This window comes from Rhipicephalus sanguineus, chromosome 4 (assembly GCF_013339695.2).
Source record: "Rhipicephalus sanguineus isolate Rsan-2018 chromosome 4, BIME_Rsan_1.4, whole genome shotgun sequence".
Classification (NCBI taxonomy): domain Eukaryota; kingdom Metazoa; phylum Arthropoda; class Arachnida; order Ixodida; family Ixodidae; genus Rhipicephalus; species Rhipicephalus sanguineus.
In genome coordinates, this window is record NC_051179.1 from 153429215 (window position 1) to 153455856 (window position 26642).

General features: G+C 46.0%; 1 protein-coding gene across 1 annotated transcript in view; it reads left to right on the forward strand.

Moving 5' to 3' along the window:
- LOC119390817 (uncharacterized) overlaps window positions 1-22714 on the forward strand; it is a 281919-nt gene extending 259205 nt beyond the window's left edge. Inside the window, exons 7-13 of the mRNA XM_037658520.2 lie at window positions 2820-3014; window positions 8585-8678; window positions 9839-10014; window positions 10926-11072; window positions 11273-11473; window positions 15718-16049; window positions 17509-22714. Coding sequence (XP_037514448.1) covers window positions 2820-3014; window positions 8585-8678; window positions 9839-10014; window positions 10926-11072; window positions 11273-11473; window positions 15718-16049; window positions 17509-19952 — 3589 coding nt within the window. The 3' untranslated portion in view covers window positions 19953-22714. The remainder of the gene's footprint in view (window positions 1-2819; window positions 3015-8584; window positions 8679-9838; window positions 10015-10925; window positions 11073-11272; window positions 11474-15717; window positions 16050-17508) is intronic.
- The last annotated feature ends 3928 nt before the right edge of the window (window positions 22715-26642 follow it).

A 26642-nucleotide genomic window follows, 5' to 3' on the forward strand; every position in this document is an offset into this window, starting at 1 on the left:
TTTGTTAGACACAACCAAACGAATCTAACAGGCAATGTGGCCAGGAAAAGCATAGGGGCCATTAATTCTTGACCTTTAACTGTAGTGTAGTAATTCTGACGTGAATTGAAATGCATTAAAGTGGACGAAAAATCACCCTTGTCGTCGGTGGGATCCGAACACACAACCTTCGAAGGTTGTGTGTTCGGATCCGACTGACCGCAAGGGTGACAACAATTAACGGCCCCTATGCTTTCTCTGGCCTAATTGTCTGTTTTTGGTTGCTCATGCAACGTGTTAGATAGTGCATATCAATCAGCCTATTCGCATTCCGTTTGCTGATTTCCTTCCGGGAACTGGTGAAAAGGCCATTTATCTTCTAAGGTCCCAGAAAGGCGATGCATTCTGGCCGATGTGGCGTGTGGGCGCTCCGCGGAGCCCGTCTTCCCACGCAGTGTCCTACGCAGCGCTAGCCTCAGATAGGTGCGCCTAGGCCTGTCTCACTTTAGCGTCACCGCTCGACGCCGTCTCTTCTGCCATGTTCGCGATCCGTGGTCTCCTGTCCGGCTGCTCTTCTCAAAGGACAGATATCTTCTCAGTGCTTCTGGGCGCTTGCTGCGGTTCCTGAAGGCGGCTTTGCTTAGTCACATATCGGTATCGCTTTGGTGCTTTCACGAGGAACTAGTCATCCGACATATATTCGTGTATCGTGGAAGAGTTGTCGGCAAATCTATGCTACCGTTGGTTGGGTTTTGCGTAGCGGCTGCCCGTTTCGTGCGTGCGTGTCATTTGTGGATTGCACACGAATAACCAAACGCAAGCGCCAGCATTTTGTAGCCAACGCTCGGATTCATCTGTGTCCGAAGACCCAATGTTGTCAAGTGTTCCCCGATCACAACGTAACATTGAAATTGCCAGTTTTTAAGAAATCGGGTCTCCAGGAATCGCTGCCGACGCTTGAATACCCACGTAATAGAGCGCAGGCTTTCTGTTGTCCGCGCAACATTTATTCTCTGCGGCGTGTTGACTGCGGTCTGCTGTCAAGAAGGAGACGTCGCCATCACCCTCGGCTTAATACGACGTTGCTGGTGTTCTTCGAATGGCCTGAGAACAAATGAGATAGCGGTCGTCAGATCGCGCCTGTGTCTGCCAACTTCTCCGTCCGTCGCAACATCGTGTTCTACAGTTTTCGAATGAGTGCACCGTGCGATTCTGCCGAGCGCATCAGAATCTCTTGCATGTGTGTTGGAACCTTTCCTATATAAACACCTTCCCAGCCGTCATGTGTCTAGCACTGTTCGCCGACTGCGGTTCTTCCGCCCGTTGCGCGGAAGCGTTCCAGTGCGGCGTGCTCGAGTTCGCGGCTCGGCTGGAGATGAGCGCGTACCACTTTCGCGTCGGCGACGTCCCCTGCGTCCTGTGGACGTCGCAGCTCACCGCCGCCTTCACTACCGGTCGCTGGTGAGTGCTGACCACCCTGATGCTAACCTAGGCGGCGTTGGTTGACCGAACTTGCGCGCCGTCCCCCGTCGCGGGCGATGCTGGGGTGCTCGGTATAGTAATCTATAAAGGGTTAGCCGATTGGCCCAAGTTTTCTATAGTATAAGTATGGCAGCGCGAAGCACGGCTGCAGCTAGGACGAGTCGTCTCTTAGTCCTGCCATATTGTTTCGCGCTGCCACACCTACAAAGCACTTAGCCATTGTTTTACAGTCTGCAGTCATTAATTATAAAAGGACCCCCTTTGCTCAAGGGTGGTCCTTTAAGCAAAGGGGGTATATTGTGTATATGTGTGTGGGATAGGAAGTCGTAGAGATGTGTTTGCGGGGGGCGGGGGGGGGGTCCTTAAGTTTTGAAGTTTTGCTGTAGTGGCCAGGCTAACTGCGACCCGCTTCGCTATAGTACACACTTCGTCGTATTTCTTGAAAGTTCGATAATGTTCACTTAGTCACTGCTGTTCGTTTGCGTCCCTTGTAGACATTTGTATACCCGAGGTGTACTTTGGGCTGGACATGTTCGTGGGACAATTTGCAAGGTTAACCAGCGCAAGAAGACGAACGCCGAAGGAAGCACGCACGCACTGGAGGACCAGTGCCGTTCCATCACAGTAAATCACTGTGTCATCACTGGAACCAGTGCTGTGCCATCACTGGTTCTTTGTATGCGTGCTTCCTTTAGTGTTCGTCTATTCCTGCTGGTTAACCTAGCAATTTGCATGCGGTTCACTTCTTTCCTCTGTCGCATTCAAAACCAATTGATCAAAAGTATACGCGATGGGGTGGCAGGACGTTTGGTGGGATAATTTCGTTTGACGCTCTGCCACTATCGGTTTCGCCGTTGTCCTCTGCGTCAACACTTTCGTTAGGCAAAGCCGACGTCCAGAAAAAAAATCCCGGTATTTCGTGTGCCTCATAGAGCTGGGATTGCCGAAACTTGTCTTCTGCGAATCGCAGCGTGAAATTATTGTTGACGAGCTTGCGGACCCTTTGTTATCTTTATTTCCAGCAATAGCACACGGAAAGTTGAACTATCGCATTTTCGAATGCCGCGTTGGTGTAGTGGTTATGGTTCTCGGCTGTTGACCCGGAAATCGCGTGTTCAATCCCGGCTGCTGCGGTCGCATTTCGATGGAGGCGAAATGCTAGAGGCCCGCTATGTGCTATGTCAGCGAACGTTAATGAATACTAGGTGGTCTAAATTATTGGAGCCCTTTACTACGATGTGCCTCATAATCATACACAAGTTATTATGAGCTATCTTATCATGAACTATCAGCTTCCTCTATCCTATCTTCGCCATGCAGAGAGTCATACATGGAACGAACCTTCCCTTGCCTCGCAGGTCTGCGCTGCAGTCCCTGCACAAGGCCTGTGCCAAAGCACGGGAGTTCAACTATTTCCAGGGGGGCGGGACCCATCAGTGGGTGCAGTACTATGCCGAGAGGATACAGTCGGACCAGTCCTGCCTCAACGAGTGGCACGCGATGGACGACCTGGTGTCCAAGAGGCCCCCGACGCCCGATTTCGATCGCTCACGGTGAGGGTCTTTTATATCCACTTGAAGCGCAACCCTGTAGAAAAATGTCATATGACACGTATGACGCATATCCAATAATCTCGTCTGGTTATACGAGGACACTTACGATTGATATGTGTTAATACGAGATTATTGGATACGAGGCATTATGTGTCATACGAGAATTTTCGATAGGGAACATTCACATATGCGGGTGCAACTTGCCTTTGCCAGTTCTTTAGACTAGTGGCCAAGAAAGTGCAGGATACATTGCGCGTAGGATGAAATCAACCTTCTGCATATTAATGTGTCTTGGCTTAACCCCGTTGCGCTGCATATGAGTGTAGTTAATCACTTTTGTGAAGGCACCGCACGATGTTCGACGGGTTGTTCGACGTGCCGTGTTGTAGGAGCGACGTCGAAAGTATTCTTTCTTTTTGCTTTGCTCAAAATGAATTCAACCGGAAACAAATTGCGCGTGCATTTTTGGCCTACTATTTGATTATTTTTATGCAAATATGGAACACGACTGACTGCTGTATAATTAAACATTGAGTTGTTTGCTATTTAGGAATAATTACTGAAACTCGAACAAAGCAGTATATTGATTTTTTTTTTCTTGGAATGTAGTATCGAGTGCCTTGGAATTATGTTGTGCGAATGTGACACATTCGCAGGCAGTCCATCATAATTCGCGCCTGAAGGGGGTATGCAGTAACATAGCCTGCCTGCACTACGCCCACCCGTTCCTCCTTCCCTCTCGATTTGTAAACGGACAACGGGCGAGCGGTGGTATCCTGACGTTACCGCATCGGCTCGCATACTACTCGCATTCATTAGCACTGGCTAGCGTTGGCTAAATGTGGCTGAATAATTACGAATATTGACTAGCTTGTCTCCTGCTATTGACAAGTGTCCACTGTAGTGTCGGCTAAGTGGGAAGAAGCGTTGGCTCGTGTCTGCATCCGTTTTGTAGCAGCTACGTCGGGTTCATTCAATCTAAATCTTGTTATGGCTCTCGCACATACGTAAACAACCTGACTGGGTTCTTACTTAACTTTTGCTTTGTTTTGGTTTTTTCCCCCCTGGGGCCCTCACGTGGTTTGCCACTCAGTAAAATGCCAGTTACTTAGCGCTGTGACTTAGAAAGATTGGGCACGTGGTTTGCCACTCAGTAAAATGCCAGTTACTTAGCGCTGTGACTTAGAAAGATTGGGCACGTGGTTGGCCACTCAGTAAAATGCCAGTTACTTAGCGCTGTGACTTAGAAAGATTGGGCACGTGGTTGGCCACTCAGTAAAATGCCAGTTACTTAGTGCTGTGACTTAGAAAGATTGGGCACGTGGTTTGCCACTCAGTAAAATGCCAGTTACTTAGCGCTGTGACTTAGAAAGATTGGGCACGTGGTTGGCCACTCAGTAAAATGCCAGTTACTTAGCGCTGTGACTTAGAAAGATTGGGCACGTGGTTGGCCACTCAGTAAAATGCCAGTTACTTAGCGCTGTGACTTAGAAAGATTGGGCACGTGGTTGGCCACTCAGTAAAATGCCAGTTACTTAGTGCTGTGACTTAGAAAGATTGGGCACGTGGTTTGCCACTCAGTAAAATGCCAGTTACTTAGCGCTGTGACTTAGAAAGATTGGGCACGTGGTTGGCCACTCAGTAAAATGCCAGTTACTTAGCGCTGTGACTTAGAAAGATTGGGCACGTGGTTGGCCACTCAGTAAAATGCCAGTTACTTAGCGCTGTGACTTAGAAAGATTGGGCACGTGGTTGGCCACTCAGTAAAATGCCAGTTACTTAGCGCTGTGACTTAGAAAGATTGGGCACGTGGTTGGCCACTCAGTAAAATGCCAGTTACTTAGCGCTGTGACTTAGAAAGATTGGGCACGTGGTTTGCCACTCAGTAAAATGCCAGTTACTTAGTGCTGTGACTTAGAAAGATTGGGCACGTGGTTTGCCACTCAGTAAAATGCCAGTTACTTAGCGCTGTGACTTAGAAAGATTGGGCACGTGGTTGGCCACTCAGTAAAATGCCAGTTACTTAGCGCTGTGACTTAGAAAGATTGGGCACGTGGTTGGCCACTCAGTAAAATGCCAGTTACTTAGTGCTGTGACTTAGAAAGATTGGGCACGTGGTTGGCCACTCAGTAAAATGCCAGTTACTTAGCGCTGTGACTTAGAAAGATTGGGCACGTGGTTTGCCACTCAGTAAAATGCCAGTTACTTAGTGCTGTGACTTAGAAAGATTGGGCACGTGGTTTGCCACTCAGTAAAATGCCAGTTACTTAGCGCTGTGACTTAGAAAGATTGGGCACGTGGTTGGCCACTCAGTAAAATGCCAGTTACTTAGCGCTGTGACTTAGAAAGATTGGGCACGTGGTTGGCCACTCAGTAAAATGCCAGTTACTTAGCGCTGTGACTTAGAAAGATTGGGCACGTGGTTGGCCACTCAGTAAAATGCCAGTTACTTAGTGCTGTGACTTAGAAAGATTGGGCACGTGGTTTGCCACTCAGTAAAATGCCAGTTACTTAGCGCTGTGACTTAGAAAGATTGGGCACGTGGTTGGCCACTCAGTAAAATGCCAGTTACTTAGCGCTGTGACTTAGAAAGATTGGGCACGTGGTTGGCCACTCAGTAAAATGCCAGTTACTCAGCGCTGTGACTTAGAAAGATTGGGCACGTGGTTTGCCACTCAGTAAAATGCCAGTTACTTAGCGCTGTGACTTAGAAAGATTGGGCACGTGGTTGGCCACTCAGTAAAATGCCAGTTACTTAGCGCTGTGACTTAGAAAGATTGGGCACGTGGTTGGCCACTCAGTAAAATGCCAGTTACTTAGCGCTGTGACTTAGAAAGATTGGGCACGTGGTTGGCCACTCAGTAAAATGCCAGTTACTTAGTGCTGTGACTTAGAAAGATTGGGCACGTGGTTTGCCACTCAGTAAAATGCCAGTTACTTAGCGCTGTGACTTAGAAAGATTGGGCACGTGGTTGGCCACTCAGTAAAATGCCAGTTACTTAGCGCTGTGACTTAGAAAGATTGGGCACGTGGTTGGCCACTCAGTAAAATGCCAGTTACTTATGGCGAATTCCACTGGTCGAGCCGGAGCAAGTTTTCTTGCTCCGCGTTCGAGAATCTGCGTTCCACTGGTCGATTCGGAGCAAGTTCGCGTTTTCCACTGGCAGATTCGGAGCAACCCGCTCCGCGACGGAGCGTTCCGAGTTGCTCCGTCTTGCAGAGGTGGATTTCGCCGGAACTCCGGCAACGCGGTGACGTCATTTCCGGTACAGTCGTGTTTAGAACGGGGTCTGATCACCCTGTGCACTTGTTTACATTCCTAAAATGGCGTTGTTTGACTCTGCTGGGCGAGCTTCTGGTTTGCTTCTAGCTCTGAGCGACAGCGAGAGAACGAGTTCTGACGGTAGTAGCACCAGCGATGACGACGAACCGTACGTGCTCTACGAAGTTATGTTCAAAGAAACGTTCCCTGACCCGCTGTGCGCACGCCCGAAGATCATCGGCTACATCGAAGATATTTCCATGTGCTCGTCCATATTTGTCAGCGCAACACAAGAAAATGGCACGCCTGCTTTTCGCCACTGCGGGGTCGAAATGCGCGCTTTGCAGCGGCAACCCATGGAAACGCACAGAGCGGAAGCAGAAATAGTTCCCGGAGCCAATTTACGTGACGTATGCATAAACAACTTCCGGAGTGACCTCACGCGGAGCATTCACGTGTTCCACTGGCAGATTTGGCTTGGTACAATCCGAGTGCTCGCTCCAGGATTTCGGCGGCCGCTCCGGATCTCCCAGTGGAATTCGCCATTAGCGCTGTGACTTAGAAAGATTGGGCACGTGGTTTGCCACTCAGTAAAATGCCAGTTACTTAGCGCTGTGACTTAGAAAGATTGTGTTACTTTATTTCCGGGGAAAAAAAAGAAAGAGCTTTTTTTTTTGCTAATTCTGTTTGTATATTGCCCTTACTTCATTGCGTAAAATGTGCTGCGTAAATAATAATGCGTATTTATTTTTTACTCGGCTGTTTCATGTTAAAATTTAACTATTAAATGGGTTCCTCCAATGGCGGTTTCCCACGTTCGGATATCTTATCGTGCTGCTTAATTTTGTAGACAGCAGGCATTTTTTTTTTTTTTGGTTGAAACTCGATATATCTTTAAATTCAGGGAGTGTTCAGGAATGCTATACACTAAAAATGCAATCCACCTAAATTCGGGCTTGCGTGATCTTGCCATGACTATTTGTCTTGAAATGAGCGCTGTTAGTGTGACAACTAGTGAAAAATGCGCAGTTTGTTCAAAACAAGCACCTCCACTGCCTAAACAAGAAGCACCAGTTTCTCGTCCGTTTTCAAAACGAACCAATGTCTCCGCCTCTAACGGTAACTTTCCCGCATACCGCCTAGGCCATGCAGTGAAGCAACATTTCATGACCCTTATATCAGAGCGACGCGCTTTAATTGAAGTCCGTTTTTTTTTATTATCCTAAAGCCAGCGCATTCGTCAGGAGTCCCATTGTGAGCAGTCTGTTTTTGTTTGCTTGCGTTTTTTTTTCTTTTTTTGTGTGTTGCATCTGCATTGTACAAATATTTTCTGTGCCATAGTAATTTGCGCTGGCTTCACTGCACTACACACGAGTAGTGCAGTGAAACGACAGTTTACGAGCGCTTTTTATCGCATTTGTTGCAAATTATAAAGATACCTGATACCAGTGGCGTAGGCAGAAATTTTTTTTTTTTTTTTGGGGGGGGGAGGAGTGGCGCCTCCTTGATCCGACATTAGGTCTGGGCAGATAAGTGGGGTTGAGTGTCATCTTGTGCTCTGTATCCCATGACAAAAAAGTTTTCTGGAAAGCGGAGGGGGGGGGGGGGGGGGCACGGGCCCGGTGTGCCCCCGCCCCCGGCTACGCCACTGCTTGATACTGCAAGTGTTCCCGCAACGCAACATGCAATGAAGTCTGGGGAGGGAACATCATGCCATATTCTTTTTAGTTTTACTACACCGTATTTCTTTTATAGTTGTGTGATGAAGTAACTTTCTGGTGATGTCTTCCACACTTGCTGTTTTTAATGCTTGAACAGATAATTTTGGGGGGGGGCCTCATGAACCAAATCATCTAATCATGTTGATAAAAATGTTTTATTCATAATGTCACCTTGAAATGATCTCTGCAAGCACTGAAACAACAGGTGCTGATTGTATGGTGGATTATTCACCACATAATTTAGATATTTCAGTTCTGCAGGGAAAGTATTCTCCTTATATACTGTGAAATATTATTATGATGTGATCAACATACAGTCAAGAGATGAAGTGGCTGCTGTGAAGAGGATGACCAAGTGTCTGGGCTCTTGGCACGAGAGTTTCTGTCTTGATATTCAGCAAGGCTGCTGCTGTAAACACACTGTACATAACCTCTTTCTCCGTGTCTCTCCTTGCGTAACAGTAGGCGGGCCTTTTGTGCTTCTGGCTGACATTCGTACACTTGCGATGAACCTGGCATGAAGTGTCATGCTGGCTTCGTCATTTACACAATGTCGCTTTGGGTTTTTTCTCTGCATATGTTTTCAGGCCGACACAGAAGGAAGAGACGGAAGCGCTTATCAGGAGCAAGTTGAAGGAGCTTATGATGTCTGTGGATCTGGATGAGGTGACCAGTAAATTTGTGAGTTCATTTCCCTTCCTCTCTTAGATAAACACTAAATAAAAAAACCCTGAGTGCCATTTCAAAGACAGTGAGCGTCTTACCTGGTTGCTGGTATTCATTTTCAACTCTTATTGCATATTGCGCTTTTCTCAGTCCCTGGGAAAACTGATCAGATGTGCAGTTTTTCTTTTGTTTCGAGGTTACTGTCTTATTCTTTATCAATAAATTCTTAAATACATTTAAGCTGGCATGCTGCCTTGCACTACTTTTAGAAAAAATAGACATATACGATAAGTCTACAACAAATATTTTCCTGTTTTCTGTAATAAAGCACAGTCATGATGGTTGACTTGAGTTTGCTTTTCTTTTTTTGTGCAAGTCCAGTGAAGTGTGTTTTCTCTATATTACAAACGGTATATAATGGCACGGTACTCACGTAAATATTCACGGCGTAATGTTAATAAGCATCTTTATGAGTTTAGACATGGTGCCGTTTCTAGTTAAAACCTAGGTTACTTTCCGGTCAATTTCTATGAGCAGCCCTTATTTGTTTATGCCATTTGCTATTGACAATGGCATGTCATCTAGCTAGCCTGTTTAGCAGGCTGATTCACGTGTGCATTAAAGTGCAATGTTGCACAATTCGGTACGAATTCTTTATGAAAAACAGCGCATAACAACTCGTCTTTATTCAAACAGCTCCTCTTTATGCGCTGTTTTTCATCATGAATCATGTGTGCAGTTGTAATGTACTTTTGGGAAAGGAACGACAAGACAGATGCAATGCTGAAGCTCTTGTGGTGCAAATATCTATATGATATATCATATGTCCCATCACATTTGACAAAATTTCATAGGGTAATAGTTCTCGGTTCATAACATTCGGTATTTGTATCTGCATGCTAGGTATGGAGCCGATCTAGGGCACAGTACCTCTCAACTTACGGCATACTGATTGCCAAGCTTCTTTAAAGGTAAAGGAAAGTTGCAAGAAATGAAGAAGTGTTCTGCTGGCAAGCTACTTCAAAATCATATTATGATTCTCCAAACTAAAAATTTTTCTGCTCCAAAGATGGTTTCTAAAATTGCTCCAAAGGTTGCATTGACCGGATCGTCACTGTATTGTGAAAACAACAGAAGGGAGGGCTAAGCCCACGTTCTGGGCGTTGGCTGTGCAGATGCGGTCCCGGCTAGAGGAGGAGCTGGACATGAGCCTGCAGCAGTTCAAGCCCTTCATCGACCAAGAGATGCTCACCATCCTCGGCCAGATGGACGCGGCTACCGAGATCCTGGAGTACCTCTACCTTGGCTCCGAGTGGAACGCCTCGAATCTGGAGGAACTAAAAGACAAAGGGCAAGTGGGCTCTCAACCTCTTGCGGCCCAGCTTAGCTAGGTGGCAATAGGAAAGCAGACTTTGCCCATGCTTGTTTATTTTCTTATCATTTATCTATATGTAAAATAGACGGTTTCCTTTTATTTGGTTTTGAGCGTATGTATTTAATTTTGCCTAACTGTATAAGGTTGTATAGCTGAGAGCAGGATACGCACTGGACTTTGAGGAAAATGATTATACGCCTAAGCACTGCCAGAAGTGTCGATTTTTCCTCAAAGTTAGTTACCAACTAGCCCAGCAACAACTTCTTCTAAATACTATGCACTCGACTTTGTAGCTGCTGCTACATGTAAATTGACTATGGGCCTACACTAGCCTTTGACCCAACAGTTGTTTGCACAAATTATTGTAGCAATCAAAAATAAATCAATTGAATTAAAATTGAATTTTGATTCGTGGCAGGTAGCCAAGTGAGAACTTTTCAACTAACTTCTCTACAGTGGCGGGACAGTGGAGAAACAGGCATTACATATGAGTGCGAAAACACCACTAAAAAGACGGGACAAGAAAAGACACAGACCACGGCACTGCCACAGTCCCGTCTTTTTAACACTGTTTTTCCACTTGTAATCGTGAACCAACCTGCCCCGATGCACACCCTAAGGCATGACTTGTTCAACCACCGTTAGTAACTTTGTCTGCGCCTCCCATTAACTGGAGGCGACGTTTACGTTCATGTTGTGACCTTTGTGAGTGCAGACATTGAATGTCAACGTTTACTGGCAAACAAACATAGACTGATTGCGTGATGAACGCTAGGTGGTCTGTGTGTGTACATGAAAAATTTATAACCTGCTGTGTTGCAAGGTTCTAAATATTATTTTTTTTTTCGTGGCTTACATGTGTTCTCTTTGGGGATGGCATTTTACAGGGTCGGCCACATCCTCAACGTCACGCGGGAAATTGACAACTTCTATCCAGGCCTGTTTGATTACTTCAACATTCGCGTCTATGATGACGAGACAACAGAAATGCTCAAGCACTGGGATAAGACCTACAAGTATATTGCGCAAGCCAAGTAAGTTTCCTTGCATGTGCGCTTTCCTGCATCCTGTTTCTTCGTCTGTTATGCACTGCTTCTTAGCACTGCACGGCTTTTCACTGCACCATTAAGATGGGGTACTCAACTAAAGAGCTTGTTGTCGCCGCATAGTAAAGCAGGCAAAGCATGAGATGCAGGTCTCAAAGATGTAACTTGTTTCTACCTATTCATTGCAGAGAGCAGGGCTCCAAAGTGTTGGTGCACTGCAAGATGGGCATCAGCCGTTCGGCATCGGTGGTCATTGCATATGTGATGAAGGCCTACGGCTGGGATCTCCGTCAGGCCCTCGACTTCGTTAAGACGCGCCGTAGCTGCATCAAGCCAAATTCGGGGTTCCTCAAACAACTCGAGACGTACCAGGGCATACTACATGCGAGGTAAATCATTAATGTGTATGTGCTCGGCCTTGACCACAGGGACTGCATGTGCAATAATGTAAACATGTTATACCCCTGACACACGGCCACTCTAAAGTCCTTTAGAAAAGGGGACATCTTCCGGAAAGGCGTTCGAGCGCAGTGACACACGACAAAGGAGTAACTCCCTTCCAGAAACGATCCTTTTCGGAAAGGCAGATCGCGCATCTACTTTTCGGCCAGGAAGGGAGTACTCTCGCACACAGTGTGCAGAATTTATGAATAAAAGAAAACATGTTGCAACACTAAGGTGCCTAGTGACTTTTTTTTTTGCGAGCGAAAATGTTTTAATTTTCAGCAGTAGAACGATTTGTCGAAAAGCGAACGTTTATACTTTATAGCTATACATACTCTCAAGCGCCTGCACCACATCACTAGAAAACCGCCATGCCACCATTCGCTGATTCATAACAGAACCACGAGGAAACACGCCTCGCCTTCGCACAGTCAAGAAAAAGTACAGCAAGAGCACGAACAGCAAAACAACTGTTCATAGTTGCCAGACGAAGTTAAGTTGCTGCTAAAAACGGAAAAAATGAACGGAAATTGCGAGTATGCGCGTTATAAGCCGCCAGACAATAAAAAAAAGTTTTCATGCTTTAATATCACGAAATATGATGTACATGTGCATTTTTTGAATACATTTCCTATTTTGTTGCTTGCACAAACAGCGCCATTTTTTTCTACAGCGTTTTTCTGAGGAACCACTTAAAGCAGTTGTCCGGTACCGTGTGTCATCGGCACAACTCCTTTCTGCAAATGGTCCCTTTAGGCGACAAAAGGGGTTTACCTCAAAGTACTTTACTATTGCCCGTGTGTCAGGGGTATTAGTGTCTTCTCCTAGGCACATGTGACATGCATACATTGTAATTTTTTTTTTGTTTCGTTCCCAATAAACGATGCATAGCATGTCTATTGGAGCTTGCAGAAAGGATGTAGAAGCACAACGCAAGTTTCGCAAGCAGATGTCTTCACACAATTTCAATGCTGCCAATAAAACAGCAGTACTCATACTTTATGAATGGCTAATTCACATCGTTTCATCTGCTGCCACCAACGTTATTTATAGGGATGAGCGAATATTCGGCCGTTTCGAATATTCGAACGAATATTACAGCATTGGAATTTGCCTTGATACGAATTTAGATTATTCGAAATTTCGAAGTATTCGAAATGAACGAATATACGTATACATTTAACGGCACATAACCCCCTCTAAAGGTGGTTTCACTGCAGCTTCTGGTTGCTGTGCCATGAAACAACCCATCCAGGGGAAATCTGCAATGCCGCGAAGCCACACTTCAAGGTTAAACGTACATATTTTTTTTAAGTTTAAAAGCGTGTTATATGGGCTTATGTGCTAAGTACATAGTAATTTTTAAATTGTAAAGTATTGCAACACTTATAACTTGCACCCTACTGCTATTCAAATCTTTCTTGATACTATTCAAGGCTGCTTCCAGTTCATTTCAAACCAAAAAAAGTGACATTCACTCATACCTAGTTGCAATCCTTAAAAATATTGTGCAAAGGTTATGACGAAAATGCTGATTTTTCTTAACAATATGGGGTAAACACTATTCCAACTAATCGATTTGAAATTATTCAACGAAATCTCTTCGGATTCGCTTCGAACCTCAAATTCACTATTTGCCCATCCCTAGTTATTTATCTACTAAAGCCAGCATCTGACTCCATGCCTATATAAACTTTCCCCAGCAAGACACATGCGCACCAATTGAACCGTGTCTCCTTCCTCCCTGTTTACCTCAGTGGGCAGAGGAGCTTAGGCAGTTTCAGGCCAGTGTGGCCCTTACACAAGCTATCACTTCTGCATGGAACTGGTCACATTTACCACCGGGTGCTACATGTCCAAACTTCTCTGTTCTAGCAATGGAGGCAGATGCATACCAACTATAATGTGTACATTTCAAGGGGTGCGATCTGAACGCTCCCATCTCCTCCTGCAAGCTGGCCTCAGATACAGTGTCATGACCTACTATGATCATTGAAGACATGACAGACCACAGAAAACATTGCTTCGAGTGATACACCATACAGGCTGTGCAGCACATATACAGTACACACATGCGCACCAGGCAAGTCCGCATTGCAATAAAAAAGAAAAAAAAAAGAAGTCACGGAAGATGCTGTTGCATGCTACCCTGCCTCATGGTGTCAGTGCAGGAGTTGGCTCACACTTTTTTCAAGTTTATGATCCAACATTTTGGTAACCTTGCAGGATACGTAAAATGATTTGTGCTAGCATGTTTTCCTCTACTGTTCACAGGTGAATGTAAATATATAATTCTCATAACCGTGCCACTTCACCACAATCACGTGACATGCGAATGTGATTTTCAGCGTTTAAAAGCATTGTCAAGTGCAAAGTAGGGGTGTGCGAATATTCGAGTTTAGAATTCGAATCGAATACTACCTAATCGAATAATTCGATTCGACTTTCGAATAGCTAGTATTCGAACTTTCACATAATTCGACAGGACAAATATCTAAAACGTTACAAAGGCCAACGGTGCAACTTGGTGAAGGTGGGGTGGCTAAAACTAACGCTAACATCGTTACAATAGGCCTTCCGTTAAAACGTTCACCGATTTCCTGGTTTTACAATGAGCGCATGTTTACTTTAGAGGAGATTGTTATTTCAGCACGTAAAAAAAAAAACAAGAAAAGTGGCAAGCCCTTCTCAACATCGCTTCCGATATTCTTGCATAGTTCGGTCGCATATGCCGCAAGGGCCGTAAAACATCCCGACTTTGGCCCGTGAAACTCTTGATGATTGGTTTCAGATGCGAAAATTTGTTCACGCTGCGCATTCGCCACTGCCGCACTGACCACTCATTTAGAAACTTCGTTCTATTAAGAACTCCCATCGTTTCGGTGAGCAATCGAACCGCTGCTGTGAACAGGCGCCCGGAGATATTCGAGCCCAGAGCACCCATGGCGATGGAGCACAATAACGTGACCATTGTCAGATGAGCCGTATTGCAGGGCCATAGGAAAAAAAGAAAGCTACCGTACCACCCTCTGTTACCCGTTAGAAGGCTAAAAGTGGCGCTGCTGACTAGAATGGCGGCTCTTCTTTTAACCTGGTTGCACGCCCATAAAAGCTGGAAAAAGAAAAAAAAGACTCCCGAACAAGCGTGCAAGCTGTCACCACACCGTTGCTTCCTTGATTTTTTTTTTTTCTTGCTGTAACTGGCGGTGCACGCTTCGACACTATTCAATATTCTATTCGATATTTGTTATTTCTGACCACTATTCGGCACTATTCGATTTGAATTCGATTCGAGATGAAATTTCACTATTCGCACACCCCTAGTGCAAAGTTGTTAGTGGTTGTGAGCAAGCTCTGTGTGAATACTCAAATTCCTGCATAACCAGTGCCAGGTTAACGAAAATCCTTACATAGTGATGTCTTCATCAGTGTGCCATAATTATAGTGCAGCAAAACTTTCTCAATAAAGTCAGCGGCAGATGTATCTTTGCTTCAGTGAAGTTTTCATAGAGAACACTGGGACGCTGTCATCCCCATAACTGCTGAAATAACACTTGAGAAGTACTCCTGTGAATTTTGATACTGAAAAAATATTGATCATTGAATGAAATATAAGCGTGTGTAAAGTACTGCCAGTAATCACGGTGGTAGTACTTTTGTGCAAGGCTTGAGTGCTCATGTTTCTTGTTGTTGCTTCTAAGATGTTGTGTAATAGTATCTTCGTGAATGTTCGTATACACGAAATTCCGCACAAAAAGCTCGGTTTAGACATGTGTAAGACTGAAATATTGATGCATTGAAGTATGTGATGTAGCAAACTTTATTGCTGCAAGTACGACTTTGTTATTTCAATCTTCAGGTGTATTCCATTGTCCGCACTAACCCTCCCATGATCACCAAAGGGTTTAAACCCATCGTTCTGCCTACTGTATGTGTGAGAAAAGAAAGTGAACGTTCAGAGATGCGTCTAACATAGTTGGTTCCATATATTCAAAGGAGATCAAATGCATGGTGTTTGAGTGAACTTAAGTTGTCAACGTATTATGTTCTTTACATTCAGAATTTCAAATGTAGTAGTGCATCTCCAGCACAACACTCATCTCATCCGCCGTTCGTATCAGCGTAGTTTGATAGTGCTGCATTATTCCTGTGCTAACATTACTTTTCCAATTTCTTTTTTTTTGTGCAGCAAACAGCGACATAACAGTATCTGGCGCTCCAAGTCTGAAACAAACCTTAAAGACGAGCAGCCCGATCGTGGGGTAGGCAGGCGCGAGTGCCGAGCAACAGCTTCGCAGGCACTTGCCTTGGGAAGCAGCAGCGGGGTTCGGAACGGCACGACTGACGCCAACGGGGCCGCAAGAATCGGTGGCAGGGGTGCTGGTGGCTCCAACAGCCTGCTGGTGCCTGGTAGCGTGAGCCGGCCAAAGTCATGGTCCCCCGATGATCTCGCCTCCGATGCGTTCTTTGCTGCCAACAACAGCAACAACAACTCGGACACCATATCCAATCCCTGCCACGGTGAGTGGTGCCTCTGCTTGCTTTCAAGGCTGCCTACGGTATGTGTGCCTGCTTTAGAAATGCAGCATGGATTGCGACCTGACAAATGCGGACTAACTAATGCGCATACTTTCGCTTTCACTGTCTTTAGTCCGTGTCATATTGGTGTAATTTCACTAGTTATTTTGAGCAATTGACATGCCAGCCATTATTAAAAGTCTTGACGTCACTTTTCAATGTATGAGCACTGTACACTTCATGGTGTCTTTTACTCGTTCATCTCCTTCTTTGTTATTTTTTTAGATGTGAAAACATGAAATGTGACACACATCTTGTTTCCAAGTGTTCTTTAAATTGCCTGAATGGGGAAGTCGCATAGGAAGCTGAAATTGCATTCTTAGCATTAATGATGGCCAACGGTCGAAGTCAGCTTCATCGTCACCACAAGATGGTGACAGAACAAGTTCCCACGTAAGAGGGCAAGAACGACACAGTCCTTTCAGGCTTTATGAAAGTTCATTCAAAATAAGTTATCTTGCCTGATGAGATACACTGCAACCTCGATATAACGGACATGGATATAACGAAATATTGGTTATAACAAAGTAAATAAGAATAGTCTTGCAATACATACAGTGTTGGGAATATATGTTTATAACGAATTTTCGCATATAACAAAGGTATTTTCGTGTAAGATATAACTTTTGAGTGTATTAGCAGTGTAGTAGAGTGTAGTAGCAGCAGTGTCTTGTCATATTTTTTTGGCACTCCGGACACTGCCATGCATCACTGGACAAACTGGCGACGTGACAAGTCTAGGCATGGGCCACCATCCCATTTGTGATGGCTGGGGAGACACTTTATACAAAAAAAAGCTGAATAAAGAAAGCAGTGGATGGCATGGAGGACATCTATTAGTCTGCATATACGGACTCGATTAACTAAATGAATGGTCCTTGAATATGATGAACAATAAGCAGAAGTAATGCTTCACTTATTGAAGGTCTACAGAATTCATGTGATTTGTGATTAGTACCAGAATTGTAAGCATGTTACATAGCTACCACGGTGGTCTAATGGTAATGGTGCTCGACTGCTGACTTGAAGGTCGCGGGATTGAATCCCGGCTGCGGCGGCTGCATTTTTGATGGAGGTGAAAATGCTTCAAGCTTGTGTACATTAAATTTCGATTAAATTTTAGATTTAGGTGCACACTAAAGAACCCCAGGTGGTCAGAATTTCCAGAGCCCTCCATTACGGTGTCCCTCATAATCGTATCATGGTTTTGTGACCTTAAACCCCAACAATTATTAATTATTAAGCATGTTACATACCTTTGAGATACTATAGAACTCCTGCTTGTTATAGGTGGGTGCAGATCTTTATTACTTTAAATAATAAAAAAGAAGGCTGAAAATTAAGAAACGTTACAGTAAGGCTTAGTTGTATGTGTGAATACCACTTCGCTTTTTCGTTACAGCGGCCATCGCTCCCGGAAGGATGAAACCTTCTCGGAGGCGGATAGGCCGTCCCCGGTATGGGACGGATCCACTGTGCTACACCATACCGCACACCAGTACCGCGTCAACGCTTGAGCAAGTTCAAGCCACAGAACAGGAGAAGAATGCAAAGAATGCTGCTGCCAATGGCGTGAAAGCAAGCCTCCCCATTGTGGCTCCAGTAACACCCTCGAAGTGCTCACCTACTGTTGTTGCCATTGCCGACGATGAGCAAGACCCTGGCCTACGTCGCGTTGCTTCAGTCAAGGATCGCATCTGCGAGCTGGAATCGCAGGTCGGTGCCCCAAAATCAGTGGCGACTGGAGCGAAGCAGGTGACAAAGACTGAAATTCTTCGTAGTGGCACTGTCGATACACCAGCAGTGGCATGGTCAAGCAAGCCACAATCGGCATTCTTAGGTGGACCTGCGAAAACTGGCACCACCGATGAGAGCTCAGTAAGCTTGTACAGCTGCCTACCGAGTTGTGGCGGAGGTGAGTCATCGTCACTGGAGCTGCTGCGCGATGTGCAGCCTGTGGCGTCCCAGACCAAGCCACTGACCCCAAAGCACATGGCTGTGATAGTAAAGTCGTCACCTGCGCCTTCGACCTGGACGCTGGGAGGAGGAGCGGGTGACTCTGACAAGGAGCCAGAACTGGCGATGATGATGACAGCGCCACCTCCTATGGCAAAGGAAGCCACCTTCTCCTCTGTGTTGAGGAGAAGCGCAGAAGACAAAGTGCCCTCTTCGCAAGGTCCTGGGGGCATCACACTGCAAAGGTCAGCGACTGATATAGGCCTGCTGGCACCCTCTAGTCAGGCGGTCTGCCGGCCGGCCGGCCGCCCTCACCCTTTGCTGCATTGTGACTCCGATGATTCTGTTGTGTGTTCTTCAAGGCCATTGGCAGAGATTTGCAAGCTGCAGGTGGGTTTTGGTGAGGACAGGAGCCAGGGCACCACATTGGAAGCACGCCGAGATGCCACAGCGGTGGTGGCACCACAGTTGCCTCTCGTCGCAGAGCTTCAGGTAGACGGCAAGAAGACCGAACTTCTTGAAGAGCGAACGGGAGCATCAGCAGATCGTGCTGGAGTGCTGCCGACTCGCTGCAAGCTCCGCAAGACAAAACCTTTCCTAGAAGAGAAGAGCTTTGCCCGTGCCCTCTGCCTCGAAGGTGGTGCCTTTCCGTCACAGACACGATCCACGCCTTCCACTCCTCCAGAACAGTTTCCCGATGCTTCTTCACCTAGCAGGCAGATCCTGCGCTCCCAGAGCCTGCGGTGTGAGCACCGGCCGAAATCTCTCGCGCTTCCTGCAGCGTCACCGTGCATGACTGGGCGAAGTCCACCCAAAATTCTGACGTCGCGATCCAGTGAAGCTCAGCCTTTGCCGGCCTTTTCAGCCAGTCCAGAAATAAAGCACAGCATGAGCACACCATCGGTAATGGAAGCCGTTAACGAAGTTCTCTGTGAGACACGCCGAGACATCTCCAATGTCATGCACCTTATCCCATGTGCTAAGACTCCGCCAGAAACCTACTCACCACTCCTCTGTTCTGGTCAGGGTCTGGAACACATCGAATCGGACAGCAACCCTGCATCGGAACCGAGTGAAGTTCCCCAGGTGGGCATTGTGCGGCAGCAAAGAGCCATGCTAGAAGGGCTGCAACCACCACGAGGCAGTGCAGCGGCATTGCCTTCAGCCGTCAGCACAGACCGGAAGCCTCCGACAGGGGACAGCACGGGACGGTCTAAAAAGGAACAAGTGCGGATCATCAAGGAACTAGGAAGTACCATGCTTCCAAGCGTCCCTGGCGACTCTCCACCTTTCTGCGGCAGTAATACCACCACCGATCAGCAGCAGCCAGACGACGATGAATCTGCAGTCGGCGTAGTCAAGCGGCTCACCAAAGAGCTAGAGGCCAAGGCACGGAATGGCAAGACCAAACCTACCGGCATCGCCGAGAGGCTCGTTATCGTTGAAAGGAGCAGCGGAGACGGCAGCGAGCCAACAGGCGGTGGCAGCTCGAGCACGCCAAACTCCCCAGTCTGCGAGCGCCACGGTTATGGTCAGCCAATGCATAGTCTTCGTGCCTTCTCGGAAGGCCGGCCCGCCGGTCCGGACCCACCATGTGCTGTTCCCGCCCCGCCCACACCGAGCAGATGTACCAGTCTGTCGGCCACTCGCAGTATAACGGCGCGGCTGGCAAGGGCGCCGCGGGCTGGCGAGACCCCGCCTTCGGCGATGGTTACAGCCACGCCCACCGTGGCACTCATTGCGACCATGCCGGCGCCGGCACCTGTCGGCACCGCAACCTTGCCAGGCGGCCTCCAGAGGAAAGTGCGCAAGCAGCAGGGCAAGACTCATCCACTGAGCAAACTGACCGTGCGGCAGAGGCATGCCAATCCGCTGTACAACACAATGTGATGATCCTCGCCCCCATCCCCACCCTTTTACATTGTGGTGTTGTGTCAGTGTGTGCATGCATGCATGCCTCACCTTTTCCTCTTTTTCCAACTCTCCCCTGCCCCAAATTTTTCCCTGTTTCATTCTTGTTTCCCAAAAATACTTGCGTTGCTAGGTGTGGTGGACATTGTAAAATTCTCTGTACGTAGACTTGTTTATCCTTTTTTTGTTAGCTCCTGTGGATGTATGTGTGTGCGCTTGTGTGTATGTGATTTTGCCTCCCACCTCCGCCGCTGTACAGAAAGAGAAATGAGTGTACGTTATATTTTGTTTGTGCGTGTTGGAGTAGGTGTTGCCTCTGTGTGATCACTTTTCTCTTCGTCCGTGTGAAAAGACACCTTGGTGGCATTCAGTCAAGGCCAGTAGCGCCCTGCCACACCTCTTCTAATGCTTCCCCTTTTTCCTCCCATACAGCTCCTCTTCAACAATCTCTCCTCTCATCAACCTCTTCCATTCTTGAGCATGCTTACCCGTGGATGCCCAGAGCACATCCGCACATAAGGAGTAGCGATTTCACTCAACAAAGACGCGCTGCATGCCGCAGTCTTGACGAGGGCCTCTCCCTCTTCTCCAGGGAAGTCTGAAAAAGAAATTTAGGAACACCTTTTTGGAACAAAAGCTGCCACTTCCTCATTTCAAAGACACGCTTGCCTTACTCACGAGCGTCTTCTGAGGTCTGGAGTGCAGCAGCTTATTTGCTTGCTCAGTTTCTGTATAGCAGGAGCAATGCTTGTGCATAATATGACAAATGCTTTTGACTGCCGTTGAACAAAGGATTCAGGAGCTTCTTGTCTCAGGCACTTCGCGCGGTATAGTTGCCAAGTCAGTCTGACTGGAGCTCAACAGTTGTGCCCAGGGGAACCTAGTAGTGCCCTGTGCTTATAATACTACTTGCATGCCACAAACGCCGAAATTACTATCTATCCAGCTGGAACCATTCAAACAGCTGTTGCTTCCTTTTGTTTTTTCCGCACAGCGTTTGTTCTCCATATTGATGTCATAATGAATGAACTAAAAAGTGCCTGAGGCAATGATATGAAGCAGTGCAATGAATTTTACTTACCACTCTGCACACCACAATTCTTATGCATCTTGGGCTCGCACATTCTGAAACCAAAGCATAGGGCTTCATTAGTAACTGTACCTAAATGGACCACTCTCTTTTGACGGGTGGGTCGCTTGAGCATAATATTTACGCAACTTTGACGTGGCGGTTCAGGGGTCCCTTTTGCCTTACTCAAAAAAGGGGCTTGCTGGCGAGAGTAATTACGCATGCACATCTTTATTTCTTGTTCATTTAGGTGTGGGGTTGGGGGAGGGGGCGTGATAGGGTCAGTTCGTCTTCAGCTGATCTGCACAGCAGGATTCTGGCAGAGAAGTGATAATAAATGCAGAGATCGGCAGTGATAAACAGTGTACTTGAGAAGGCACCCTTCATCTGATTTCTGGAATTGTGGCATTGCTTGTACACTCTTATTCCTAAATGCTGTGTTCAACAAAACCAAGTAGTCACATAGTCACTCATTGAGCACTTGGACATCGTAAAATTTTCACCTAATATGCTGGTTCTTACGTATTCAAATCTTTCATTTACAATGTTTGTACTATCATGTTGCAACCCGCTATAATGTTGCACATCACTTTCTTCTGCTGAAGTAGTATTGTATCAATGACACAAACACACACATATTTTAACTTTCAAGTATCAATTTGGCAATTCCTAGCAGCAGTGAAATTAGACATGAAATTTTTTATGGTGAAAACCTGCAACTTATTTATTGCTAGCTTTATTGTTTTCCATCTATAAATTTAGCCATGAACCATTCTGACCGACCCACTGGTACCAGGAAGCTTTTCTGGCAGGAAAGGTGAAACCTGCATCTGTTGCAGTCGGCAATCTTTACAAGAGATTTGAGTGAAAACTTGAGCGTTTTCTTTCTAGTGTGTGAAAGTGTTCACAGGAACAGCTCTTCACACGCACTTGAAGTTAGTAAGCATATCTCTCCAACAAGTGCAAAGCACGGGTGGCTACCTTCGTGCCCTCACCAGAGGCCATGCCAGGGGGCCACGTCACAAGTCGAGAAATAGTGGGAGAACAGAAACATAATTGCTCGATCGCTCGTCACATTTCTGTGTAGCTTTGAGTGAAGCGTAGCTGTGCGCTGCATTTGATTTGCAAGGCTGCCGTTAATACACTGCCCATAGAAGCCAAGTCGCTACGTGCTTCTTGCATTGTCTTCATTTTCTTCCATGCTGGCCTTTGCTCTTTCGTGTTTTGCTCTAGTGAGAGAAACGCAGATGCATGTGCTTGGTGCAACTTGCAACTTGTGCTCTGAGTTTCCATGCCCACCTTTTCTAGTTTCTAAGCAGGTAGTAGAGACAAAAACGTGCCATACGATGTTTACAGCTGTTGTAGCTTCCCCGCTCTTGCGCTTGCCGTCAACCCAAAGTTGTCTCTGCCTTGTTCCTTTTTTTTCCCCTCACGTGTCTGTTGTTTTATTTTTGTTTTTTTTTCATCCATGTTGTTCCCTGTTCGCTGCATGGCGTGAAAGCTAGAAAAAAATCGTGTCTCGTGCGTCTGACAGAAGTTGAGAGAGAGAGAGTGAGGAGTGCTTGAAGGAATGAGGTTGGTGACGTGTGCGACGTACGTGCGCTAGGCCGAAAGAAATTATTTAAGAAAATCGGAAGACTGTTCTTCTGAAATAAAAAATGATTTTAGCCACGTTGCAGTCTTGTGTCTTCAGTAGCCACTGTGCTGTTGCGCTTCTGGTGACAGATGCGGGACGGTGCGCTGACACTAGTGTATGGATTTTCTTTTGCTTGCTTTAAACATATTCACAGCTGATCGAGACATGTTATGATGCACCAAAGTGGCCCTGAACCACTTCCTGGTGGTTGAAGAGAATAAAAGCATTCAAGGTATAGAAGATTGAGCTGTGGACATCTTGACCAAATTTAGTAGTAAGCAGCATGTGGAGATCTAAAGCTGAATTCACTGTTGACCTGTTTCTCAATACCGTATTTTTAAGTAAATGTATGGCAACGGGCTGGCTACCAATGGCTGTTCCTTGATGTCATCAGATTCCCATAAAGAGCTGCCATTGGTTGATAGTTGACGCGAAGTAAGAGGTATGTTTGGATTAGTGCGTGTCTTGCTGCTATTACTATATACAGGGTGTTTCAAGAAATCTCCGAAGATCCTTAAAAATATGGGAAATGGAATAATGGCGTCTTCATAATTAGTTTTTCCGTAGCGGCAGACATTTTGAGAAGGAATTTAACAAATTTCTGTTAATGAAATTAACTCCCGGTTATTCCTCTCTTTTAAGTTCCTTTAAATCATGTTTATTCTGAACCGGTTTTGACTAATTATACATTTGTTTTTAACCATAGTTTGACAACTTAATTTACCGTGACGAAGCACCGAGACCCTAAGGTGCTTCGCCCCTAAAATGCGGCAAGTTTGCACTAAGTTGCGCAAAGCTTGACAGAGCGAAGCTAGTTGATCCTCAGCTCGTCGTGCTGCAGCACAGAAATCACAACGCCGCCGGCGATTGGATCCAGCGCCGAAGCAGCAGCAGCCAAGAACGCCGAGGGGCGGATCCGGAATACGTGCAAAACTTGCCACTCTGAATATGTTTAAATCGCTGTCCCTGAGCCACGGTGTAAGAAACTGGCGGTTGCTATGGTGGCGGCTGCTTCTTGGTGCGGCAGCGGCTTGGCTATTTTGAGCACAGGTGGCACGCAGCTTTGGCGGTTGCTATGGCAACGGCGCAGCAGGGTTTGTTAACGGACGTCTTACTGCCAGCTTTAACAGCTACGCTGTTAAAAGTTAAATTTGTGTAATTACAGTCGTAATTTGATGTATACCTTAGTCTTGAGAGGTCTACCGCTACAGAAAAATTAACTGTGAAGACAGCGAGCAAATATTGCTCTTCCCTTGTTTTTTAGGATTTTCGGACTCATTACTTGAAGCAACTTGTATATTGACTCGGTTAATAAGCTCAAGTAACCTAAAATCCTTGTTTCGAATTTTGAGAATTGTGCGCTTCAGAAATAAGAGACTGCCGCTTGGCCACTGATGTTCAAACGCATGAAAATGAAATGCAGCGTGAAAGCCGAAGTGTCGCACTCTTTCAGAATGATTTGGAAGAGGCTGTGTGAGTCTGGCATGAACTGTGCACCTCTACTGCGAAGCTGCCGTAATTTATTGGAGGCACTTCATTTAATCTGAATCAGGGGTTAAAGAAGGCATCGGAAGTTTCACAACGCTAGAAGCTCCACCATGCTGGACGCTGTCAGTGAACTAAACCCATGCAAATCTTTACACATGGTTTAAATGTATTTTTATAGATAAGATATTTTGCTGGATGGTCATGCCTCTTTCATTGCGTGCGAGAACTTAAACTAAGTTCATGTTGCGAAGCGGTGCTCGATCATGTCAAACGGCGGAACAATGAAAGATCTGCAACTGTAATCACATGAAAATTCATGTATGTACATGGGAGACTTCCTGCGAACACTACATAGCCTCCGTGCAAGCTACAACATGTCGACTCATTTTGCTTTAAAAGGCAGTTGGGTGATTCCACGGGATCGAACATGCCTGTCCGGTCGATATTTTTTGTTTTGCCTGGGTTTTTTATATGTTATGTGGGCACATTCAAAGTGCACGGCACCGACAATTTTATTTCCAAGAAACGCTCCCAGCGCGCCAAAAAAATATTTGAAGGTGGCGGCGCGGGCCTCCTGTTTTTGCTCACTGCAATATTTTTTCGGATTTCACGGCCGAATTTAACGCGAACTATAAATGATGTGTCGAAAAAATTTTTTGCTGCTTTTAATACGCATTACTGTGAATTACATTCATGCTTTTTTTATGCCGTCCTCAAAAAGAAGAAAATGTGAAAAAATGGCAAACACGGCCGAAATAAAAAAAAGTGTCCTAAGTTTGAGGCGCCTTGGCGCCTTTCCTATTTCAAACAGAAACTTGGAAACAATGTCAAATATAGAAAAAAGCTTTTGCAACATTTATACGGAAGAGAATTTTTCTACGCGTGCAGCTCAAAAAAAGAAAAAAATAGTTAAAGAAGCGAGTTTTTTCAAAAAAGAAAATAAAAAAAAACTCCGGTCTCAATTTTGACGACAAGTTTTTATCGAAGAGCGCTCATGTCAGTGAACACATGGTTTTAATATCATGTGTCCTCATTTGCTTTGTTTACGAGATATAACTGGCCAAAATGACCCTTGCTGTGTGTGCTCACTTCAGTGCGACTGATGGTTGTTATCAGCTTGCGTTGTGCGTAAATCTGTTTTAATTATTCTGCTGCAGCAAAACCTTGCTCTGGTGGCTTTTCGTCAAGAAAAATGTGTTCTCAGATTTTATTTGGGTCTAGCTTGTGCGAAAGTGGGCTGCTGCCGCCCTCTAAAGGGCTAACGTGTACACAGTTTGCAGACTACAAAGTCGCCTACATTCATCAGAGGAAAGGTGGGCGCGCCTCTTCAAGATATCAATCGCTTCTTCCTGAAGAAATGCTTGGTCTACCTCATCGCGGTTAGATGTAGACAGGGTTTCCTTGAAGAGCGTAAAGCAATGCTCGCATACTTCGCAGGTGTCGCGAAGATCCTCAACCTATGACAGTAGCTTCTGGAGGTAGGCAACAACAAAAAGAGCAAAGAAACAAAATTTGCGCAACTGAAATGTTTTTCGAAGGAAGTTTCTTTTTGTGAACGCGTAAATAATCGGCACAGAATACTCGGACGTAGCCATGGGCCGCGCGCATCGCGTGTAGCGAACAGCTAGACCTAGAGCAAGTCGAAACGGTTATATTGAACGGCGCCGCACACATTATCTCACATCTGCGCAGCTGTCATGAATGTGTTTCCAGAACTGCTCACGGTTTAACATTTTATGACCAAGGCTGTCTAAGCGCTTTGGGCTGTAATAATTAATTTGTAGGCCGCACTCGTTGTCAAAACTAAGGATAATGCCCATCTGGCGCCACCAATGACCTCTGCTGTTCTTGACGTGGGAAAGCACTTTAGTAAAGAGCCAACAAAACATCATCAATTGGGCAGCTTCGGCCACTTATGGCTTAAATCTTGCCGCACCGCACATTTTCTGGCTGCTGAAACGCTGAGGTAAAGGTCGAGATGATACAGGAAGACGTTATCTGCGACGCCGAAAACATGTGATAGCGGGGAGTGAAATAAACGGCTCGGAAATGATTGAGCTAACTTTTTACAAATGTTGTTTAGGCACAGTGTGAGTCGAATGGAGAAGATGGTTAGAGCGTACAATGCATGTAATGGAAGGGAAGCAAGCAGGCAGTGAGAAAACAACTGCATAACAGCGCGCCTGCTGATTGTGGCATTTAGTTACAGATTAAGTTGGCTTCGGTGCATACAGATGCCTTATTCGGTGTGCAAGGAGAGTTGACAAAGTGACCTAAACCATGTGCTCGTGGTGTCTCGCGTGCTTCTGATTAGCGAATACTGGCGGGGTAAGTTGAGGTAAGCTGCAAACTGCGTACGCGTTAGGCCTTTAGAGAGCGGCAGCAGCCCACCCCCGCACACACTAGACACAAGTAAATTTTGAGAATACATTTTTCTTGAATAAAAGCCACCAGAGCTAGGTTTTGCTGCAGCAGG